Source organism: Candoia aspera, chromosome 2, assembly GCF_035149785.1.
Source record: "Candoia aspera isolate rCanAsp1 chromosome 2, rCanAsp1.hap2, whole genome shotgun sequence".
Taxonomy (NCBI): domain Eukaryota; kingdom Metazoa; phylum Chordata; class Lepidosauria; order Squamata; family Boidae; genus Candoia; species Candoia aspera.
The window spans coordinates 194,639,307-194,659,882 of record NC_086154.1 but is presented as its reverse complement, the minus strand read 5'-3'; the positions used below and the strand labels follow the sequence as shown (position 1 = coordinate 194,659,882).

General features: G+C 37.2%; 1 protein-coding gene across 2 annotated transcripts in view; it reads left to right on the top strand.

The window, feature by feature from the left end:
* The window catches only part of KANK1 (KN motif and ankyrin repeat domains 1), a 128,017-nt gene that overhangs the window by 91,280 nt on the left and 16,161 nt on the right, over positions 1-20,576 (top strand). For both annotated transcript variants that reach the window (XM_063295102.1, XM_063295103.1), the window contains exon 3: positions 15,052-17,706. In XM_063295102.1, coding sequence (XP_063151172.1) covers positions 15,052-17,706 — 2,655 coding nt within the window. The remainder of the gene's footprint in view (positions 1-15,051; positions 17,707-20,576) is intronic.

Genomic DNA, 20,576 nt, shown 5'->3' with positions numbered 1-20,576 from the left:
CTATTCCAAAGTATTTTTCATTAGTGGGTATTAACAAGTCACGTATCTTCATCCTACAGCTTTGCTTCCCCTGCCCCCTTTTCTAAGTTATTTATAGCAACTTTGGTTTTTAAGCCAGCTATGTATCTACTTAATTGTCAGGCTGTCCACACTGAACTAGTTTGCTCATCAGAATGTCATGGGGTACATTGTCAAATGCTTTGCTGAAATCAAGTTATATCTACAGCAGTCCTATAATCCACTGGAAGGTACCTAATTAAGATACAAGTTAAGATTATTCTGGCTAGACATCTTTTTGACAAATCCACACTGACCTGGCTATTACTGCAATTCATCTGGCTCTGGAAGTTGCAACTCATTCAAAATAAATAGGTATTCCTTGAGCATGTTTCTGTCAGTCTGGAGTTTCAGCGCTGGTTTTGCTTGTCACAAGTATCTAGTGAAGCATTCTCTTTTGGAGATGACTGAGCCAAAATAGGAGTCCGGTGCTTCTGCCATTGCTTTGTTGCCCAGTATTTTGCCATTCTGTGAGCAGCTAGAATATGCATTCTTTTCTTTTCCTTTTATGTTGAACGTCTCTCAAGCAGTCCTGCTTGTTCTCAGCATAATTACCCAAACTCAGCTCAGTCTGAGGTTTTGTTTTCCTGGCAGTATCTATATAGTACCTGGCTAACTGTGTGTACTTTACCTTGATGACTTATCATCCTTCTTTCTATCTCCTTGATGTGTCCTTTTTTGTTTTCAGATCACCAGGCATTTTGGCAGCCATGTTGGCTTTTTTAGCTGATCTCAATATTTGTCTCTGGAATGTTTGCAGTTGTGCTTTTACTGTCTCCCCTTTTAGGAATTTCACCCATCTTGAGCTCCTTTTTCATTCTGCTTACTTAGAATAGTTCAGAGTATGTTAAAACCTGCTTTTTTGAAATCCAGAGTATGTGGTTTGCTACTCTTAGCTTTAGTTTTCCAAAAAAATCAAGAATTCTATTATTTCGTGTTCCCTTTCTTCTGATGTTGCTACTATTTCCAGATCTTCAGCTAAGTATTCCCTACTGGTTAGTATCAAATTAAGGATAGCTGACAAATCAGGAATGTTGTGAAAGGAACATTCTTGGCAGAGCTTGTTTCTTAGCAGATGGTGGAATAGTTAAAGTCCCCCATTACTTTTATTTCACGCCTATGTGAAAAATCAGCCATTTGTTTTCTGAAGGGATCACCAAGACATCATCTTCCTGGTTGACTAGATAGCAAAAAATAACTGCAGCATTATTACTTTTATTTATTCTTCCTGTAATGATTTTTATTTATTTAATTATTTTAACCCAGATGCTCTCTAGAACAGAGTTTCTCAACCTTTTCACCCTGAAGGAACCCTTGACATATTTTTCAGGCCTTGGGGAACCCCTGCACATTCAGGCTCAAATAGGCCAGAAGTTACAAAATTATTATATTTGTTATAATAATTTACATATTTAAGAACACTGTTAATGCATATGTATATATGCATTAACAGTTTTCTTAAACTAAAAATAATCAAACTTACGTCTTTAATGTGAAGTTGCCTGAATTAGAAACAATTTTTTAAATAAATTGAGATCTCCCAGGGAACCCCTAGTGACCTCTCACGGAACGCTAGGGTTCCACAGAACACTGGTTGAGAAACCCTGCTCTAGAAGATTGCTAAGCTAATTCATTTGGATTTATGAGCAGTTCTGGATATTTTTAACATACAGGGTAACTCCTTTTTGTTGCTTCTATTTTTTTTTTTAAACAAATTATATCCTTCAGTTGCTATATATTCTGAGGGATCCTTGGAGGCACCCCATCAGCTCTCTATTACCTCTGCTAAATAATTTCTCTCTGCTGTCATTTACGGTTTGTAAGGTCTGCTACATAAGCATCCCTTTTCTCACTGAACCATCTGTTTCCATGAAGCAGATTAGGATCTCCACAGAGCTGTTCACTATCCTTATTTTTATTGTAAATAAAAATACAGCTGGCTGAGTTTACCTGCCTGCATGGTGGTTCTGATCAGCTCCAACTCTGTCTGGCCAAATAATTTTATATGCAGTAGAAATATTATACGGATTGCCTTTTTCACCCGTGTTACACCCTTTTCCCTGGGCACTTGGGTCAGGATGAACAGGGTTTCCATTTGGTAGGTTACAACAAATTTTAGTTCTGATTGCCTTTTAATTATTTAATTATTTTTGTTTTGTTTTAGTGGCATACGCTGTTCTTCTTTTGTGTTTTGTTTAATGATTTTACATGTTGTCTGAGTTGGGGGCCATGTAAATGTTTTACCTAAATATTCATTGTGTAAGATTTATATCTGTCTTTCCTCCAGGAGCTTAAGGTGGCATACATAGTACTCCTTTCCATTTTCTTCACAGCAACAATTTTGTGTGGTATGTTAAGAAACAATAGGCCCAAAGTCTATGGCAGAGCATGGGTTTGATATCTGATCTTAGTCATTAATCTTAGCCAGTTCCACTAAGTTTTTAAGACATGCTATACCACTGCAGTCTCTGTAGGTTACAGAGCCATTTCTTGCGAGGGATAGCAGGCAGTCTGGATCTAGGGCATATATTGGACTTCTCCATTGTTGCTGATAGCTCATGTGCCTGATGGACCATAAAAATCTAATTGCTGCCACTGATTCCCTTTCTCTCCAGGCCTCCGACAAGTGTTCACCCATCTACTTTTCTCTATATGTATAGCATGGATTTCTAGCTTGAATATTAGAAGTTGATTTGGTAGTTAATCATATCTAATATGCAGTTAAGTGGAAATTGATATTTATTCCCTTTGTATTTATTTTCACTTTAAAACATAAATGGGTTTGCCATATCTATATTATAAACAGGAAGTTATACTGTGTAGAGAGAAACTGAAAATATTTTTGGAGGGAAATAATTGGGATTTGATTTTGTTTGAATTCCATTCTTGCAATGCTTCTCGTAAGGCAGAATTGAATACGGTGTTCTTTGCAAACAGTATTAAGACAACATTTCTCAAACCAAAGCTATTAGAAATGTGCTGCCAGATTCTGGGGCAGAACATTTCTTGTAATGCCTGGACTTCGAACTCTGCCGTAGGAGCAAATCTACATTGTCAATTATTTACTAAACTAAAATGGGTGGGTTGATTTTGTTCCTATCCTGCCTTATTGACAGTTTTCAGTAACGGTCATCTTATGATTTTTTGTAAACACAGGCTATGTGGCTTTAGATACACAATTATAAATATAACAGGTTTTAGAAGGTAAAAATACATGATAATCTGAATATCTGTTACATGAGTGCATTTCTTTTTAGCAGTTTTAATTTGCAATGATGTATGCAGAAGTGTGAATGCCATTTGTACTTGGATATAGCAAGGTTTTTCAGTGAAGATGTAAAGAGTTTGCATTTTTGAAGGCTGTAATGCAGTCATATGGATAAAAATGTTTTCACTCCAAAGTATTGAAGTTTACACCTTTTAAAATACTTTAGCATTTCGTAGTCAGGACTTATTGTTGACTGGCTTATTAAGGCCTGTCTCTAATTTCAGTCATATCTTTCTCTCTTAGAAAATGTGTTTGCTTTGTTTTTAGCCACATCCTTAAGGAAATCTGTTTGTCAGAGGGACAACAAAATATTTATTTTTAGTCTTTAAATTATAAGCCGGGCTGGGCAAATACAAGCAAAATACAGGCTGCCTGTGGCATAGAAAACCAAAATTATTCAAATGCTGTGCATAACGTGGTCACAAGGGAGACAGTTATTCTGAGCAGTGTATTTCAGTGCCGCCTTTTTGCCCATGTTGGGAGGTTGGGTCAAGGGGGAAGGAATGGGGCAAGTTTGGGGCATCTTCTTGCTTTTCTTTCATTCTTACCCAATTTTGCTTGTTTCACATAATCATAAAAGTGGTACTTTTTGTGGCTTATGCAGTGTGTATTCTGCCATACCACATTTTTTCCAGAAATATTTACCTTCTGAACTATAATCTTCAATATTTGTATGTTGAATGATGTGAAGAAGAAAAAATGGATTGGAACTCCATTAGCTGAGCCTGGCCAGGAGGAGAGAATTTTGTCAGGAAATTCCAAAAGAGTATAAATAAATTCTCTGCAGCAAGTCCTGGGCAATTTGCCTGCTTATGTGTCAGGAGTACATATTCTGTTTAAGGCTCCAGACCTAAGTTCCTGCAAAGAAAACACTGCAGTGTTTCTTATTCCCGTCTTCCCAGAATGGTGAGTAAAGCAAACAGATATGAGGGGGATATGATGCTAGATTTAAGATAATTTTATGTTCATAGCTTGTTTTTACATTTAAGCATCCCAAATGAGAATGAGAAGTTCATACCTATACTGACTTCTCCCTGTGATTTCTTAACATAAAGATAGCACTGTTCTTCCATACAAAGTAACACTCTGTTAGTCCAAAGAAAAATGCCTATTTATAACTAACCTCAGCTTTAGCCAAACTTGTCTTTGGTTTTAACCAGCTTCTTTCTTGATTCATGCAGTGTTTGTCTAGATGACGATCTGAATATCTGTTACATGAGTGCATTTCTTTTTAGCAGTTTTAATTTGCAATGATGTATGCAGAAGTGTGAATGTCATTTGTACTTGGATATAGCAAGGTTTTTCAGTGAAGATATAAAAAGTTTGTGTTTTTGAAGGCTGGAATGCAGTCATATGATAAAAATGTTTTCACTCCCAAGTATTGAAGTTTACACCTTTTAAAATACTTTAGCGTTTGTTTTTTTTCTTTAAAAGTCAAGTTTAACTGATTTATTTAAGGATAGAGGAATAAATTGAATTAATTGTCTTCACCTTCTTCCTATTTGAGGTAAGTTTTTTTGGTATTTGGCCTTTGTCTGGAAAATAGGTAATTCTCTTTATAAATTGCTGATCGTTTGATTTATATAATTAAATGTGTGCTCTTTCTGTTCCGTTTATATGTGCTTTTACCTTGTATCATTTCTTCCACTTTTAGACATATTTTCTTAATGCAAAATTGAAGGATGGGATTCCAGCCACAATATCTTTAGAGGTGACTTGAGTATATCAGGGTTTTATGATGTAGTTGTTCTTGTGGTTTCATGAAACAACATTCAACTGCCACGGCTCTACTATTAGTTTATTCGTTTTCTTGAGGAAATGCTTGAATGAACTTTTTGAGCACTGAAGGAACCATGTTTATTATGTGGGTATCTACCAATAATATGTTGGAATGCTTTGTGTGGTTGTTTGGGTAAGGCATTTTCACTTGTGAATCAATCTGTATAATTAATATACATGCATATTAAAGCAGATTTTTGGGGAGAACTGATGTTGGACAAGCCTGAGTACTATGCAGGCAGACAAGCTGTAAAATGGTATTGGATTGGCAGATCTCATATCTTTACTAATACAGAATTTTGAAAACTTTGTAGGTTTGTCTTTCTGTTAATTCCGTCTGAGATTAATGGTTATGTTTATACAATTGTATCTCAGTCAGTTTCTCAGGTCTTTTGACCACTCTTCAATCTTTTTGCTCCTCTCTTCATGAAAAATTTTAGAACAAAACAACATTTGCTTTAAAACATAGCTTTTTCTAAAGTTGTACCCCCCCTTTTACTAGCAACATGAACACCTATATTGTCTTAATGTGTGATCTTTTTCATTTAATGCTTCAGCATGGAAAAAGGGTAGAAGAAAATGAACAGAACACAAAACTCAAACATATTATAATACTTAGAAAAACCTCCATTTTTAAGCACAGCATTAAACTTTGCACATATGGAATAATGTTGACCATTCAGTCTGGTTTAGAGGTTAAGGCAATGGGCTAGAAACCAGGAGTCTGTGAGTTCTAGTCCTGCCTTAGGCATGAAAGCCGGCTGGGTGACCTTGGGCCAGTCGCGCGCTCTCAGCCCAACTCACCTCAAGGGTTGTTGTTGTGGGGAAAATAGGAAGAGGAAGGAGTATTAGGTATACTCGCTGCCTTGAGTTATCTATGAAAATAATAAAAGTGGGATAGTAAATAAATAAATAAATAAATAAATTTCATTGCCTTAATAAAGAGCTATTTTAAAAGCAAAAAGTGTGTACAGAACCATAACTCTGTGTTGGCACTGTCTTTTCATCATGAAAGAGTCATCTTTTTTTCTTTTAACTTTATCTTAAATTTTACAGAAAGAAATACAAAGAAAAAAAGAAAGAGAAATATATGAAAAACAATGAAAAAACTAACTTAGCAAAAAGGGTGGGGGAAGAGACTATCTATACATCACATACTCATCAAATATCAAAAGTTTCTAAATCAACATTAAAAAAATATATTCTCTAACATTACAAAATATCATAAAATCTATGCCAAAGAAGAAATACTGTGTCATTTTTGATTAGTAGATAAAAATGCCTTCTCAACAACAAGTAAGTTACTTATCTCTTGAATCCAACCCTTAATATCAGAAATATTACTACTTTTCTGATTTCTCAAAATAATTCTCTTAGCAACACCCGATATAGCCATAATTGCTGAAAAACAGTCAGATTCCAAAGTCATCTTTTGCTCTATGCCCAGAAGATTCATAGTTCTTTATATAAATGGTAACTTCCAAATTTTTTGTATGTAATTCAAAATTGTATTCACATCTTTAAACCATGTTACTCTGCTCAAAGCCATATCAGCAAACTTATAAATATTAAACCAAAACATGACAATAATGGAGGCAAGCCTATATGTAAGCATCCTGTTTATCATTTTATACTTCTGGCTTGATGAATTTGACAACCCACCCTTTATAAATATTCTCTCAGTTGTTCAACAAACCCAAAATCTTTTGTTGAAATGATCTAATCTAAAGCTCTTTAAGACCATTGATTTCTTAATATGGGGGATTTCAATTCTTTATTTCAAAGCTCCTGTAAAAATGTAATATCCATCTTTTAAAAATCCCTCTTTAATTGTCTTTACAACAATTAGATTTTAAGATTGTAGATTTAGGATAGCTGAAAGCATATTGTAATGCTGATAGCAATTCAAGACTTTTAGATACTGCTAAAACATCTGGACCAAATTGTGTAATTAAAGTATGTTTTTATTTAATTGCATGGTTTGTATGGTGCACCATTCATAGACACTGGACAGTTCACAGCAATCAATATAAAACCAGCATTAAAACGTACAAACTATCAACATAAAATATAAAACACAGTATCAACATAAGAGCAGGTGGCAATCGTGGCCTGGAGGGCCTTTGCTCAACTTTGTGTTGTGTGCCAATTATGCCCGTTCCTGGATCGGGAGGCCCTCCAAACAGTCATGCCCAAGTCATCTCCCATATAAACTATTGCAAGGCACTCTACATGGGGCTACCCTTGAAGAGTATACGGAAGCTACAGCTGGTCCAGAATGCAGCCACGTGGGCAATTTCAGGTGTCCCAAGGTCAGCACACACAACACCTTTGCTGCAAGAGCTGCATTGAGTACCAGTTTGCTTCTGGGTCCAATTCAAGGTGTTGGTTATTACTTTTAAAGCCCTACATGGCATGGGTCCAGGTTACCTAAGGGACTGTCTCATCCCCATTACATTGACCCATCCCACCTGGTCATGCAGAGAGGGCATGTTATGGACCCCGTCTACAAGAGAATGCCATCTGGCAGGGCCCAGGAAGCGGGCCTTCTCTGCAGTGGCTCCTGCCCTTTGGAACATTCTTCCCCCAGAGGTGAGGCAAGCCCCTTCTCTCCTGACCTTCCAGAAAAAGTTGAAGACCTGGCTCTGCCATCTTGCTTGGGGCGGGAAGGGGAGTAGTTGTTCTTGGGGATGGCTGGCACCTTAAAGTGGTCCTCATATATATATGAATTGAATTAGAACATTTAACTGCCATCTGGATGCTATTTTATACTCATATCTTGTATTTATATTTTATGTATTATTTATGGTCTTATTGTATTTTAATTTTTTAGCTTTATTGTAAACCGCCCAGAGTCCCTCTCTTGAGGGGAGATGGGTGGTGGCGAAATTTGTTGAATAAAATAAATAAATAAATAAAATTAAGCAATTCCCAGGCTACCATATTGTACTCATTTATGCTCCCAAAACCTGGCAACAGAGGATAGCCTTTTATCTCTTTCTGCAATGGTGCCTGGGAGAGGCCATCCAAATTTTCTAGGGGAGAGATTCCATAAGGTCATGCTGGATGTTGAAAGAGTTTTTTTCTGTGACTATATCCCCCGACTTCTCAGGTTGAGGGAGTCACAAGCATACCAAAGGCCAGTGTGTTGTAGTTGTTATGGTGTTGACGTGGCACTGGGGAGACCCAGGTTCAGGTCCACTGTCAGTCGTGGAACTCAATAGGGACTTTGGATTCCACAGAGAAATAGATGCTAAAAGTATATCCCATAATAAAGTGGAAATGTGGAGTCCTTGGTGCTCTCTGAACTTGGTTGTTTGCTTGCAGACATTTCATTACCTGACTAGGTAACATCTGATCTGATATTACCTAGTCAGGTAAATGAAACATCTGCAAGCAAACAACCAAGCTCAGAGAACATCAAGGACTCCACAGTTTGTTTATTTATTTATCAAATTTGTCACCGCCCATCTCCTCCCACTGGAGGGACTCTGGGCGGTTTACAACAAAATCCTCAATAAAACAATAAATATATAAAATACATTATAAAATTACAAATTATTAATAATATAGATAAAAATAAAGTTTAGATGGCTATATTTCATTCAATCTTCATGTAGAAAGGGTGCTTCAAGGCACTAGCCAACCCCAGGCATGACTCCTCCCCGCCCCAGGCCAGCTGGCAGAGCCAGGTCTTCAAGTTTCTCTGAAAGGCCAGGAGCGATGGGGCTTGCCTCACCTCCAGGGGTAAGATGTTCCAAAGGGCGGGTGCTGCTGCAGAGAAGGCCCACCTCCTGGACCCCACCAGATGGAATTCTCTTACCAATGGGGTCCTCAGCATGCCCTCTCTGCAAGATCGGGTGGGGCGGGTAGATGTAATGGGGAAGAGGCGGTCCCTCAGGTAGCCTGGCCCCATGCCATGTAGGGCTTTAAAGGTGATAACCAACACCTTGAATTGGACCCGGAAGCAAACTGGTACCCACCCTCATGTAGCAAAGGTGTTATATGCGCCCTTCTAGGGGCACCACAAATAGCCCGCGCGGCTGCATTTTGGACCAGCTGAAGCTTCCAGATACTCTTCAAGGGTAGCCCCATGTAGAGCGCATTGCAGTAGTCAATAGTAGTTTAATGCTGAACTACATATATTCTCTTGTATAAAGTGGAAAGTCAGGAACGTTGTAATTTGGAGAAAGAAAATACTTGGATTTGTACTTCCCATAAAGCCCTGCTTAATAATTTATCAATCTGTTTGAAATACCTTAACAGTCTTAGCAAACAATTCCTGTAAATACATATATCGCTAATGAAGTAATCCTAATTTTTTCCAACATTTATCTTTTCAACTCACTAGGAATTTTAACTAGGATTTTTAACCATCTATTTATGTTGGTATTAATGCACTAGTTTTCAGGCTTACAGATGCACTTCAAGGTGCTACTCTTCAGCTACAAAACCCTATCGCCAGGTTACATCAGACCCCAAGTTGCCTAGACTGAATCTGCCCATGTGGTAAGAATGCGCCCCATGAGGTCAGAAGGATGTGGACCATGGGTGGTCTTTTCTGTTGTAGCCCCATGCAGTGGAATTACTTTCCCCTGGGGATTTAGACAGCCCCTTCCTCCTCAAAACAAACTTATTCTACTTGGCTTTTAACCCAAGTGGATTGTCCAATGGCAGCCCTCTTACATGGATTGTGTCTTTATTTCTTTTTTATTAATGTTTTGCTCTGTTGTATGAGGCCCAGAGTCTGCAGGTTGAGGTCAGATGCAAACACTGTAAATAAATTAATAAAACAGTTCAGTATATGTACATCTACAAAATATTTTTTTCTTAGAATAACAATTCTTGGACTAATGATTCCAAGATATTTAAAATAATTTAAACAGTAAATAGAGCTCCAGTTTTTATGTATTTCAATATGTAAAAACATTGGCGCCTATAGGAAATAGATGAGGTTTATTCCAGTTAATTAAATAACCTGATAATTTACCAAACAGTTGTACTGTATCAGTATTTTGTGGTATAGAAATTCGTAATTCTCATCAGTATGTAATAAGAATGTGTGTTCAACTCCAGCTTATGTAAACCTCATTAAAGGAAGTTAGAAAAACATTTTTACATCATAAGATAGCATCAGGACTGAGAGCTTTTCCTGTCTCCATAGAATTAATATTATTTATTATTTCCCAAGGATATAAAGGTGGAGCTAGAAAACAGTTCATGTATAATCTTTGTCAAGTAATATTACTTTAAAAATTACTGATTTCTTCCTCAGTAGCCTTTTGTCTCAGTATTATAAAGTCAAGTATATATATTTATTTTTTAAAATGCTGATTTATTAGACCAGAGTCATTATATACTTTATCCTGAGCGTGCCTGATTAGAAATAATATTAATTCATTGTTCCTCTTTTGATCAAGAGGATTGTAATTTACCAGGTTTTTCCCTTTGCTTGATTCAATGAATATTCAGTATAAAATGTATAGAGGGAATTAGGGCAGGGCAAGCCGCTGTATATAAACTGAGAGCAAGGCCCACTCCCTCTTCGCACTGAAGATGTTGCCTAGTCTGGCAATGAAACTTCTGCAAGAAAACAAGGCTCAGAGAGCACCAAGGACTCCGCAGTTCAACCCTGAGCTACAAATATTCGCTTTGAGAGGGAATTAAATTTACATAGCATATATAAAAAGTTTTATATTGTTTTGGTGCAGGCTATATTGCCTTTGTACTCAAAAGTTCTTTGAGTTTTTTTCTCAATTTTTCTGGCTTAAGAGTTTTATTTTTTTTTTCCCCCATGAAACATGTGCAATAAAACACCATGAATATAAGGGTTAAAAGCATCCCAAACTTCTATTAAGTTTGCAGAATGTCTATTCATTTTTCAAAAAATCAAAGGATTGTTTTAACAGTTTCAAAAGAAGTACATCCTTTAATAATGATGTCTTTAAATGTCACCTTGAAAAAAATAGGATGAGGGTTTTTTTTTATAATTGATGGTGTTCCTGGAACTTGATCGGATACTATAGTAGGATCTATATTGCGCTGTCTGTCTATTCTAAGTATCAAAATACTAAAAAATAATCAAATTGGGAATAGGGTCTGATGTGAATAAGAAAAACAAAGTATATTCTTGCTGTAAATATTTTAAAATTGCCATATATTTGCCAAATTAAACTTCAACATACACATTTGTAGCACTTTCCATGTACAGAATTGCATTTAGCTGAACAGCATTACTGTCTATCAAAGGATCTAAAACTTGGTTAGAATCTCCAGCCATAAATAGATGACCCCCATATAAAAAAGAAAATTTAGTACATATATGGAAAGCATCTAGATGGCCATTAGTAGGGGATAACAATAAATGCAATATGGTTATTAAAACCTTTACAGTAATTACTATAGTATTAGAAAATGCCCTTCTTGTTCTTATTCCACTACAAATATTCTAGACTTGTTAATCAAACTTAGTGTAAGCAGATTTTGAATTCTCACAAATACATACTTGACTAATCCATCTTCTAGGTAAAAAAAAAATTGACTTGGGAGGGAACCAAATTCATAAATTTAGGTCATCACCATACCATCCAGAGGTCTAGACAATGCAATCTGAAACCCTGGAAGGCATAATCCTGTACCCAATTGCCTATGAATAACTCCTATTGAACTAAATGTGTTGCTTCTGAATAGGTAAGGTAGATAAAGTTTCCTTCAAGCTGAATTCTGTTCCTAATGATTTCATGGACATATTCATGTAGCTTTCACATATGTAAGTGTCTGTTGTTATTGTTCCACACTACCCCCCCGCCACACTTCCTAATCCTGATCTTTATTGGTGACCTCTCAACCAAGATACCACAAGTACACGTATGAGGAATAGCTCTTACGCCAAATAAGTTGTTTATTAATTATGTTTGAGAAGCATTTTCAACAATTACTATTTCTAGTAAAATGCTTAGAGACTTCCAGGAAGTTGCCAGTGATTATTAAATCAAATATTAAGTATAACTAAAGTCTAATTTTGTGGAGATTTAATGCCTGCAAAGAATGATATTAGACTTGAGTTCTGTCATGTCATGCAGCAAAGGTCCGTAGAAGCTCCTTTGCTTGTGACGTTGCTTGCTTGTAAGCAATCTGAATTTTGCCAGTAAATGTTTTTTATTTGAGAAAGGGAGAAATGAGTAAGCAGGATGTACTTATAAAAAAATTTCCATGCAAGTAAAACAAAACCCTTTAACCCATTTAGCCTAGCCATGAAATTTGTAATGAATTAAGAGAGGATTCATAAGAATAATGTTAACATACGCAAATGAAATAAAGTTTTAGCACTTGAATTTCTTGATTCAGTAAAAATGACTCTATGCACTTTTGTAAGAAAAACAATATAGTTCACCCCAATATTAATTCATTAAAATATGAGAGAAAGCAAAATATGAGACATTTAAAATAAGCAAAACAAAATATGAAATTCAAAATATATTATTACTGTAGGAATTTTGACAGCACCATTGTCATAACAGGAAACACACATCCCTAGCTTTTCAAGAATCTGAGTATCTTTTTTTTTTTTTTTTGCTTTTTATGTATTTTTAAGAGTAGTCAGTTCATATCTTACTGCTGAGAATTTCTATTTCTTGAGAATTTGAGCTTAATGATCAAATTAAGGGAAAGATTCCCTCATGGTAAATTGGACTCCTGGCGATTATATGGACACTACCAGGCTGTTTTCTTGGCTAAAGTACATAAAAGGCATGCCAGATTGTTTTTTAACTTTCCTGTTTAGTGTTATTTCCCCAAGATCTGTTGCTGGTCTCCCATCCAAGCATAAATCAGGTCTGAAGCAGCTTACCATTTTTTCAAAAGCTAGGGGGCTGCCACAGCTACAACAGTGCACAAATTACTTAGTGTGAATCTTACTTTATGAGATAACTGTCATTTGTATTAATGCTCTTGAAAGGAGGGTGAGTTGCAATGCAGAAACATGAGGTAAACTAGGCAAGACTGTATCACACACTGCAGCAGAGTCAAAATTTTCCATGTTTGGGGGAAGATGCTAAAACTATTTTAAGGCTTTGTATTTTTAGTGTGCTAAGCCTAATTTATGGGTTGCCCTATAGTTTTTGTATGCTTTCTATTTTGGAACAATTAGAGAAGACTCAGAAGATTTCTAACAATGGGCCAAAATCATGTGTGGTCCCTAGGGCACAGGTTGTCCAGCTCTACTATACACGGATTCTTTTCCAGCATCAGTGTACAAAAGATAGGAGACTAACATCTACATCCTTATTCTACCTGAACATGTTTCTGAGTACCAGGCATGATTTTTGTGTACAGCCTTGATGTAGGTCAAGTCAGTAGTGCATACCTTATAGCAGTGGCTCCTCAAAAGATGTGGTTGCAGACAGATGGTGATTTGGTATGTCACAGAAGAGATACATTATTATAAAATACATGGGTTATGATACTAACTATACTGACTTAATTTAATTTTGCCTGTAGATGTTTTCCTACATACAAGCTGGAGAAGAAACAGCTATGTGCGTAAATGAGGGTTTTCTTTTTAGGACTTATTAATATAGGATGCAACTCCATTGTTTTTAAATTTGGTTCTCTAGGGATGGCACAGTTTTGAACTACTTGCTAAAGGCTTGGATAGTTGTATACAGAGAAACTGTAAGGTAACATTTATTAAATGAAATGCTTGTGTAGTTGGCTTAAAATTTTAGAGCACCATCTGTTTTCAGGACAAAGCAAAATAGGTCATCCATATCATTGCCATTTTTTAATAAAAATTAATGAAAACAGTAGGACTGAGAATTTTTAAAGTGGCTGTTCCATTAACAAACTACTGTGTACCAAAAAGGAATGGAAAAAGAAAATATGGGGGGAGAAGGGGGCCTTCCCCAGTGCTGAGCTAAAATACAAATTCATTGGTGAATGCTTAGCCTGTGAAAGTTTGTAATCTGTTTATTTATACTCATGCTGAAAACTTTTTTCCCTTTATGGGATGAAGAATGAGCAAGTTGAGAGACAGGGATATTGCAAGCAAAGAGTTTCTGTGACGTGTGGAGCTGCGATTGCAGGAAATATTCCAAAGCCTGGTAGACTTTGGACAGAAGTACGTACAGACTAAAAAACAGAAACGGAAAGGTAGTATTAATTAAATGAAAATTCTGCAACGGTGCTTATAGGCTTTTATTGTGTGTCTAGGCTGGGGGTGGGGGGCGGTGAGGAGCAGCTTATACTGCAAGCGTAGGCATAAATATTCTTTTTGAAGAAGCACTGTGGATGGATTGTAGTTTAATTTAAAATGCTTTGCTGAAACATGTGTCTCCTGTGAAGGCAGGAAGCTGTCCTATCCTGACATTTGAGCTGGCAGTTTCTGTTTCAGCTGAGATATTTTAGACTGTCTTGGAAATGGTGTGCTTGCATAGTTCCTAGTACGTCAAGCATGCACAATATAGGAATATGAAAGAGGTAGCATGAACAATCATAAACGAATGTGTCCCTAAACAGGGAGTCAGTGTTCCTTTCTATTGTTTTGCTTTTAAATCTGAATACAGTGTGTTAAACATCTCTGTTGGCAGTTTTAGCATTAATAAATTGAGGAAGAATTTTTTGTGTGTTATACTTACAGAATACCATAGAACACAGGGTCATCTCACCTTTCATTATAAAACAATACAGAACTATCAGATACTAATTATAAACAGTGGTATTTTTAAATGGCTGTATGCAAACCCTGTCTGAAATGTGTGCATTTACTTTGTAGCTTATAATTAGATGATACAGTCTTAACATGAAATGTGAGTCTATGCTAAAAACTGATTCAAGACATAGTGCATTCTCCAGAGGAGTATGATGTACTGGTTCTGATGTTTGAATAGCATGCCTATATTTTTAACTTCTGGTAGGATTTTAAACTTTAATTTTTTTTCTTCGTTTAGAAAACGAAAATGCTGTAAATGGGGAGGATGACAAAATTCAGAAAGATCCCTATTTTGTGGAAACACCTTATGGTTACCAGCTTGATTTGGACTTTCTCAAGTATGTTGAAGATATACAGAAGGGAAATACCATTAAAAAACTGAACATTCAGAAAAAGCGGAAAGTGACACCACCTTTTGCTACTATCAAAATCACTTCTAATCAGTACAGTGGATGGACATCAAATGAATCTCTTTCTTCATCCAACAGTGATGAAAACAAACATTCATCTCTGCTTTTAACCCAAAGCCAATTAGCAGGGGCAACTTCTACAAGGCCATCCTTGGCATTTGAAGCTTCTCCAAGCTTCCTAACTATCCCTGAAAGCAAACCATTACTTCCTCCTTCACCACAGCTGCCTAGACACAACCTTCGAGTTACCAAAACTCTCATGGAAACACGTCGGAGATTGGAGCAGGAAAAAATTGCAATGCAGCCCATCCCTGGGGAAACTCGGAGGCCAAGGCTTTCCAGTTTTGGAGCCCTGGGCTCAACTGGCTCACTTCCTTCTTTTGTAGGATCCAGTAGCCAGAATCAGATGTGCCAGCAATTTCAGAATGGCTATCAAGGCAATGGAGACTGTAACCTTTATCTAGCATCTTCTCTGGGCAGTTCTATTCGGCATAGCCCCTTGAGTTCAGGAATATCAACACCTGTGACCAATGTGAGCCCAGTGCACCTGCAGCACATCAGGGAACAAATGGCTATTGCTCTCAAACATCTCAAGGAGCTGGAAGAGCAAGTCAAAACCATCCCTGTGCTCCAGGTTAAGATTTCAGTACTGCAGGAAGAGAAAAGACAGATGATGGCAAAGCTCAAAAGCCAAAGAATGGTCAATCAGAATGACACAGGTACTTTTAGAAAGAGATCTTACAGTGCAGGAAATGCAGAGCAGTGGAAGCATCTGTCATCAGTCAAGGGAGGTGGGGAGCTTTACATAGACTGTGAAGAAGATACAGGGAGTGTGGGGCATAGCTCAGAGCAGGTAGAAGAGTTCAGGCAGTTGACTGCTGAAGTGCAAGCATTGGAGAAGAAAATCCAAGACAGCAATTATGATATTCCCTTTAATGTACGAGGAAATCAAGCAAACGTAGCAAAAGAGAATAGGTCAGTAGCTGTAGGTGCAGAGGAAAGTATGAATGATATTGTGGTATATAACAGAGCTTTGAGGGCATGCAGGGATGTAGCGGTAGGAACGGATCTGAAGACTAAAGATTTTATTGCTGGAGTGACAGAAGAGATGCTTGGTCTGTCTACTGAGGCTGAGAGAGAGATAGAACTTCAGCATCAGACTATTGAATCCCTTAAAGAGAAAATCTACCGGCTGGAGGTTCAGTTGAGGGAAGCCACTTATGACAGGGAGATGATCAAATTAAAGCATGAGCTTCAAGCAGCTGGGTCTAGGAAGAAATCAGACAAGGCATTAATGGCACAGCCCCTTGTCTTCAGCAAAGCAGTAGATGCAGTAATACAAACAAAAGACCAAATGGTGGGAGACCACGTGGATATTGTTGATTCATGTGTAGGGAACAGTCATCAGATGAATAGCATTGGTGTATTGTGTAGGCCTAGGTTGCAGAGTTCAGCTGTGGGGCCAGATGTTCCCATGAATTGGTGGATTGTGAAAGAGAGGCATGAAATGTGTGATCGTTGTATTGGGAGTTATATTGAGACCCACAACAAATGTGTGGGCACAGAAATTAGCTTCTGTGAAACTGGGGTCAATACAGAGGAATTGATAGACAGCCTAAGCCTACATAAGACAGAACTACAAATCAAGGAAGTGTGGTCAATTGGCCGTGGAGACTCTTTGGATCTGACATTCTGTCCAACTAAAGAGACCACATCTTGCAGTACGAACACAGAGACAGCGTGCAAGGCCAATTCTGGAATCATGGCAATGCCTTCTACATTTAACCAGGGAACCAATACAGTATTAGAAAAGGCTGATGGATTCACCAACACGGAAATGACTACTTTGACAGATTCCAGCACCAATACTTTCTTGAGCACTTATGATAAGCAGACAAACACTGTGATTGTGGAGTTGAAGACTGTGGCTGTTGGAGATGGTAGGGTCAAGGATGTGAATACTGCTGCTAAAACTCGTTCCATTGGTATAGGAACTCTGCTTTCTACCACCGCTAGCTTTGATAAATCTTCTCTAACAAAGACCAGAGACTGTGGAGTAGGGCAGATCAGTATTTATGAGAACTATCTAGTTGGATTAAAAATGAGAAACATTGCCTGTGGTCCTCCCCCAGTTTCTGTAGCACCATCCAGCACAAGAAGCATTGGTGTTGGGGATGATTCTGTGGATGGTTCAGGGAACACTGACACTGATAGTCCATTTCCTCTGCCTGAAATAAGGACAGGCCTGGACCATTACATTGAACGGGTTCAAAAGCTTGTTCAAGAACAGCAGATGCTCCTTGCTGAAAATTATGCTGAACTAGCAGATGCTTTTGGAGAGCCTCACTCACAAATAGGCTCTCTCAATTCTCAGCTCATTAGCACTCTATCATCTATCAACACTGTCATGAAATATGCAAGCACAGAGGAACTGCGCAGCTTAGATGTACCGAAACAATGCACAGACAAACCTACTACTACAGGTAGGCAGAGTTGATTGAGTCTAAGCTGTTTTAGTGCAGCCTGCGCTAAGCTGCCACTTATGAACATATGGGGCTTTGTAGCTCCATAGTATAGTGTCTGGGAATTATGAAAATCGTAGTTTTATTCTTCTAAAGATCACTAAATATTGCTTACTTGTCTCTCAAGGGAATAGAAAGAATTCCTGCCTTAATAATCAGCAGTCTGGTAACCCCTCTTCCAGCTTACCAATTTTATTTAAATGCATAAAATATTGTGAACTACAGCTGGAAAAGGGGCTACCATTCACCTTATGATTTTTGGCTACCATAGATTAGCACAGCTCTCCTCCTATGTCCTAATAATGGAGATGACATAAAGTTACCAGTGGTATTAATGCATGGTATTTATGTTAGCAAAAAATAGTGGATTTAACCTTTGTTTAGGGAAGATTTCAAGATCTAGGAGACTCCATGGCAAGCCTTAAGGGCAGAATGTAACTCAAAATTATGACAATAATTATTTTATAGAATGAATAATAATTATAATGTGTACTTCTATGAACCTGTAATATGTGCTTCCCTTATAAGGGGTTTGTCATGCTGCTTTCCAAGCTCCCATAATGGAATCAATTTCTTTTAAATACTGCTTGATTATTTTTTTTAAAAAGTGAATCTGTTTTCAAAGTGTTGTTCTAGATACAGGTACAGCCTGCTATGCCAAATACTGTTAATATTTGTGTAAGAAATAAGGGATGCAGGCTTCATCATTATCTGTAATAGTGTCCTAATTAGAATAATAGGACTGCACAAAATCTTACACAGACAGTCCTGTATGTACCAACAGGTTGTGTTCCAAGAGGCTGTTCATAAGTCCATTTTGTTTGTAAGTCCAACCAAGCGTGTGTATGTGGCGTGCCGTAAACTAACCCTTTCCTGCCTTCTCCCCGCTTCCGGGACCTTCTAGGTTGGAGTTGTGGACAGGTTTGTTCATATTGGCAAAAGTTCGTAACTTGAAAGTGCATAAATAGAGGACTGTCTGCATTAAAGTTGTCTAGGTTTTTGCATGATTCATCTGAACAGAGACCACAACTAATAATTGCCCCATCCTCCTTTATAAGAACCCTTCAACAACATATTTGTGCCACTGCCTCTATTCTCTTAGGACCAATTTTGGTTACATGAGCTGCAGTACCATATTCAACTGAAAGGGAAATGAGAGTTTTTCCCCTAAAATAATTGCTTTTCAACTGGGGAGAACATCTGCATTCTCAGAATACAGGGAGGCGTTATCTAAAGAGAAAAGTCATTTCTGCCTCTCCGAAAGTAAGGATTCTAGAAAAATCAGGGTGATGTTCATGGATGAAGAGCCTAGACTTCACCTGCATTTTTCTAAAGTCCTTGCTCTCAGGCCCCAAAAAATGGCAATGACTTTCCCCCTCTGTCTCATTGCAGACAATCATATGCCATAGGCTTTGTTTTCTTCCCCATCCAATAGCTTTTTTATTTCACCTCATTTCTGTTGAATATTGTTCTCTTTTTTCACCTTCTTCTCCCAGTACTCTAACTCTTTCCCCTTATTCTGTCTTCATCAAACAATATATTCTGTTGCTCTTTCTTTTGGAAGGAGAGAGGAGAATCTGTGTGAACATCTGTGCTTTTGTATGAGAGAGAGAGGGCTGTGCATGAGAGAGAATGGTTTGTGTCTGTATGTTTTCATGGAGTATCCATTTTTATGAAAATAATGCCTTCTTTTGCAAGCAATTCATTTTAATCACTGTTATTTAATTCAGTCTATATATTTGGCCTCTGCCCTGATTTGAGAAAGATGAATAATAATTTTTTATACTGCAGGAAGATTATGATAAGTATCTTATATGTAATTTTATACATGAAGTTCCCCAAAAATACTAATATTCAAGGAAAGCTTTTCCAAGGAGAAGAGATCCACTTTGAAAAATCAGAATAATAAATAAGCGTTAGCATGCTGTGGTTTTTGTCAACCATGGCAATTATTGAGACTCATCTCCATAGCGCTGAAAACATGGATCAGCTGCTATTGGGGGCATTTCTCTTTATTTCTCACACTTTCCAAAAATATTAAGGCAAAATTTATTCTTATATATAATGCCATCACTTTTAGTACAGGAGTAATATGTAAACAATATGTTGTTTTAAGCCAAAATAACACTTTACTGATTTGTTCAGTTGTTGACTTCTGTTGTTTTTGTTTCTCCTGTTTCTTATTTAATTTGATGATGATAAGCAGTAATACTGGTAGTTAGTAAAGATTTTATAAAGCAGTTTTTAAAAACAGGATTTAAGGGGCTGTGTAAGTTTTTTGGTTTAAAATCTGAACAAGAAAAAATGTTGGCTTCCTTTGCTTTGGTCAAATGTACCAAAAACAATTCCTTGAATACTAAAAACTTTGCATCTATTTGGATGCATTTCCCTTCTCTTTTTGCCCAGACCTCATATTTAAACTGAAAGCTATAAAATGAACAATTGGCCATTCTGTTGAAGCATACATTAACAGTAGTTTCATGTGACAAACAAGCATGAACGTTCTTTTGCAGTCTGGGACTGTTTTGCATTTGCATTCCTATAATCCTCAAAATGTTTTCCTTTTTCCTGGTAAGGAAGTAGCTACAGTGGAACTTCTTGTTATCCATCTGCAATTGTTTAGGGTACTGAACAAGGAAAAAGAGCAAAACAAAATTGATGAATGCTCTGCTGCTTACTGATCGGGAGAAAGTATGCAAGATAAATTCAGCTTCTCCCATCTGCCTTTAGCATCTTCTAAGAAGTGTTCTAAAACTAGGAATTGGCATTCTGCTCCATTTCACTATATTATTTGCTATAATCCCTTAACTTACTTTCCAATTTTGCCTCCT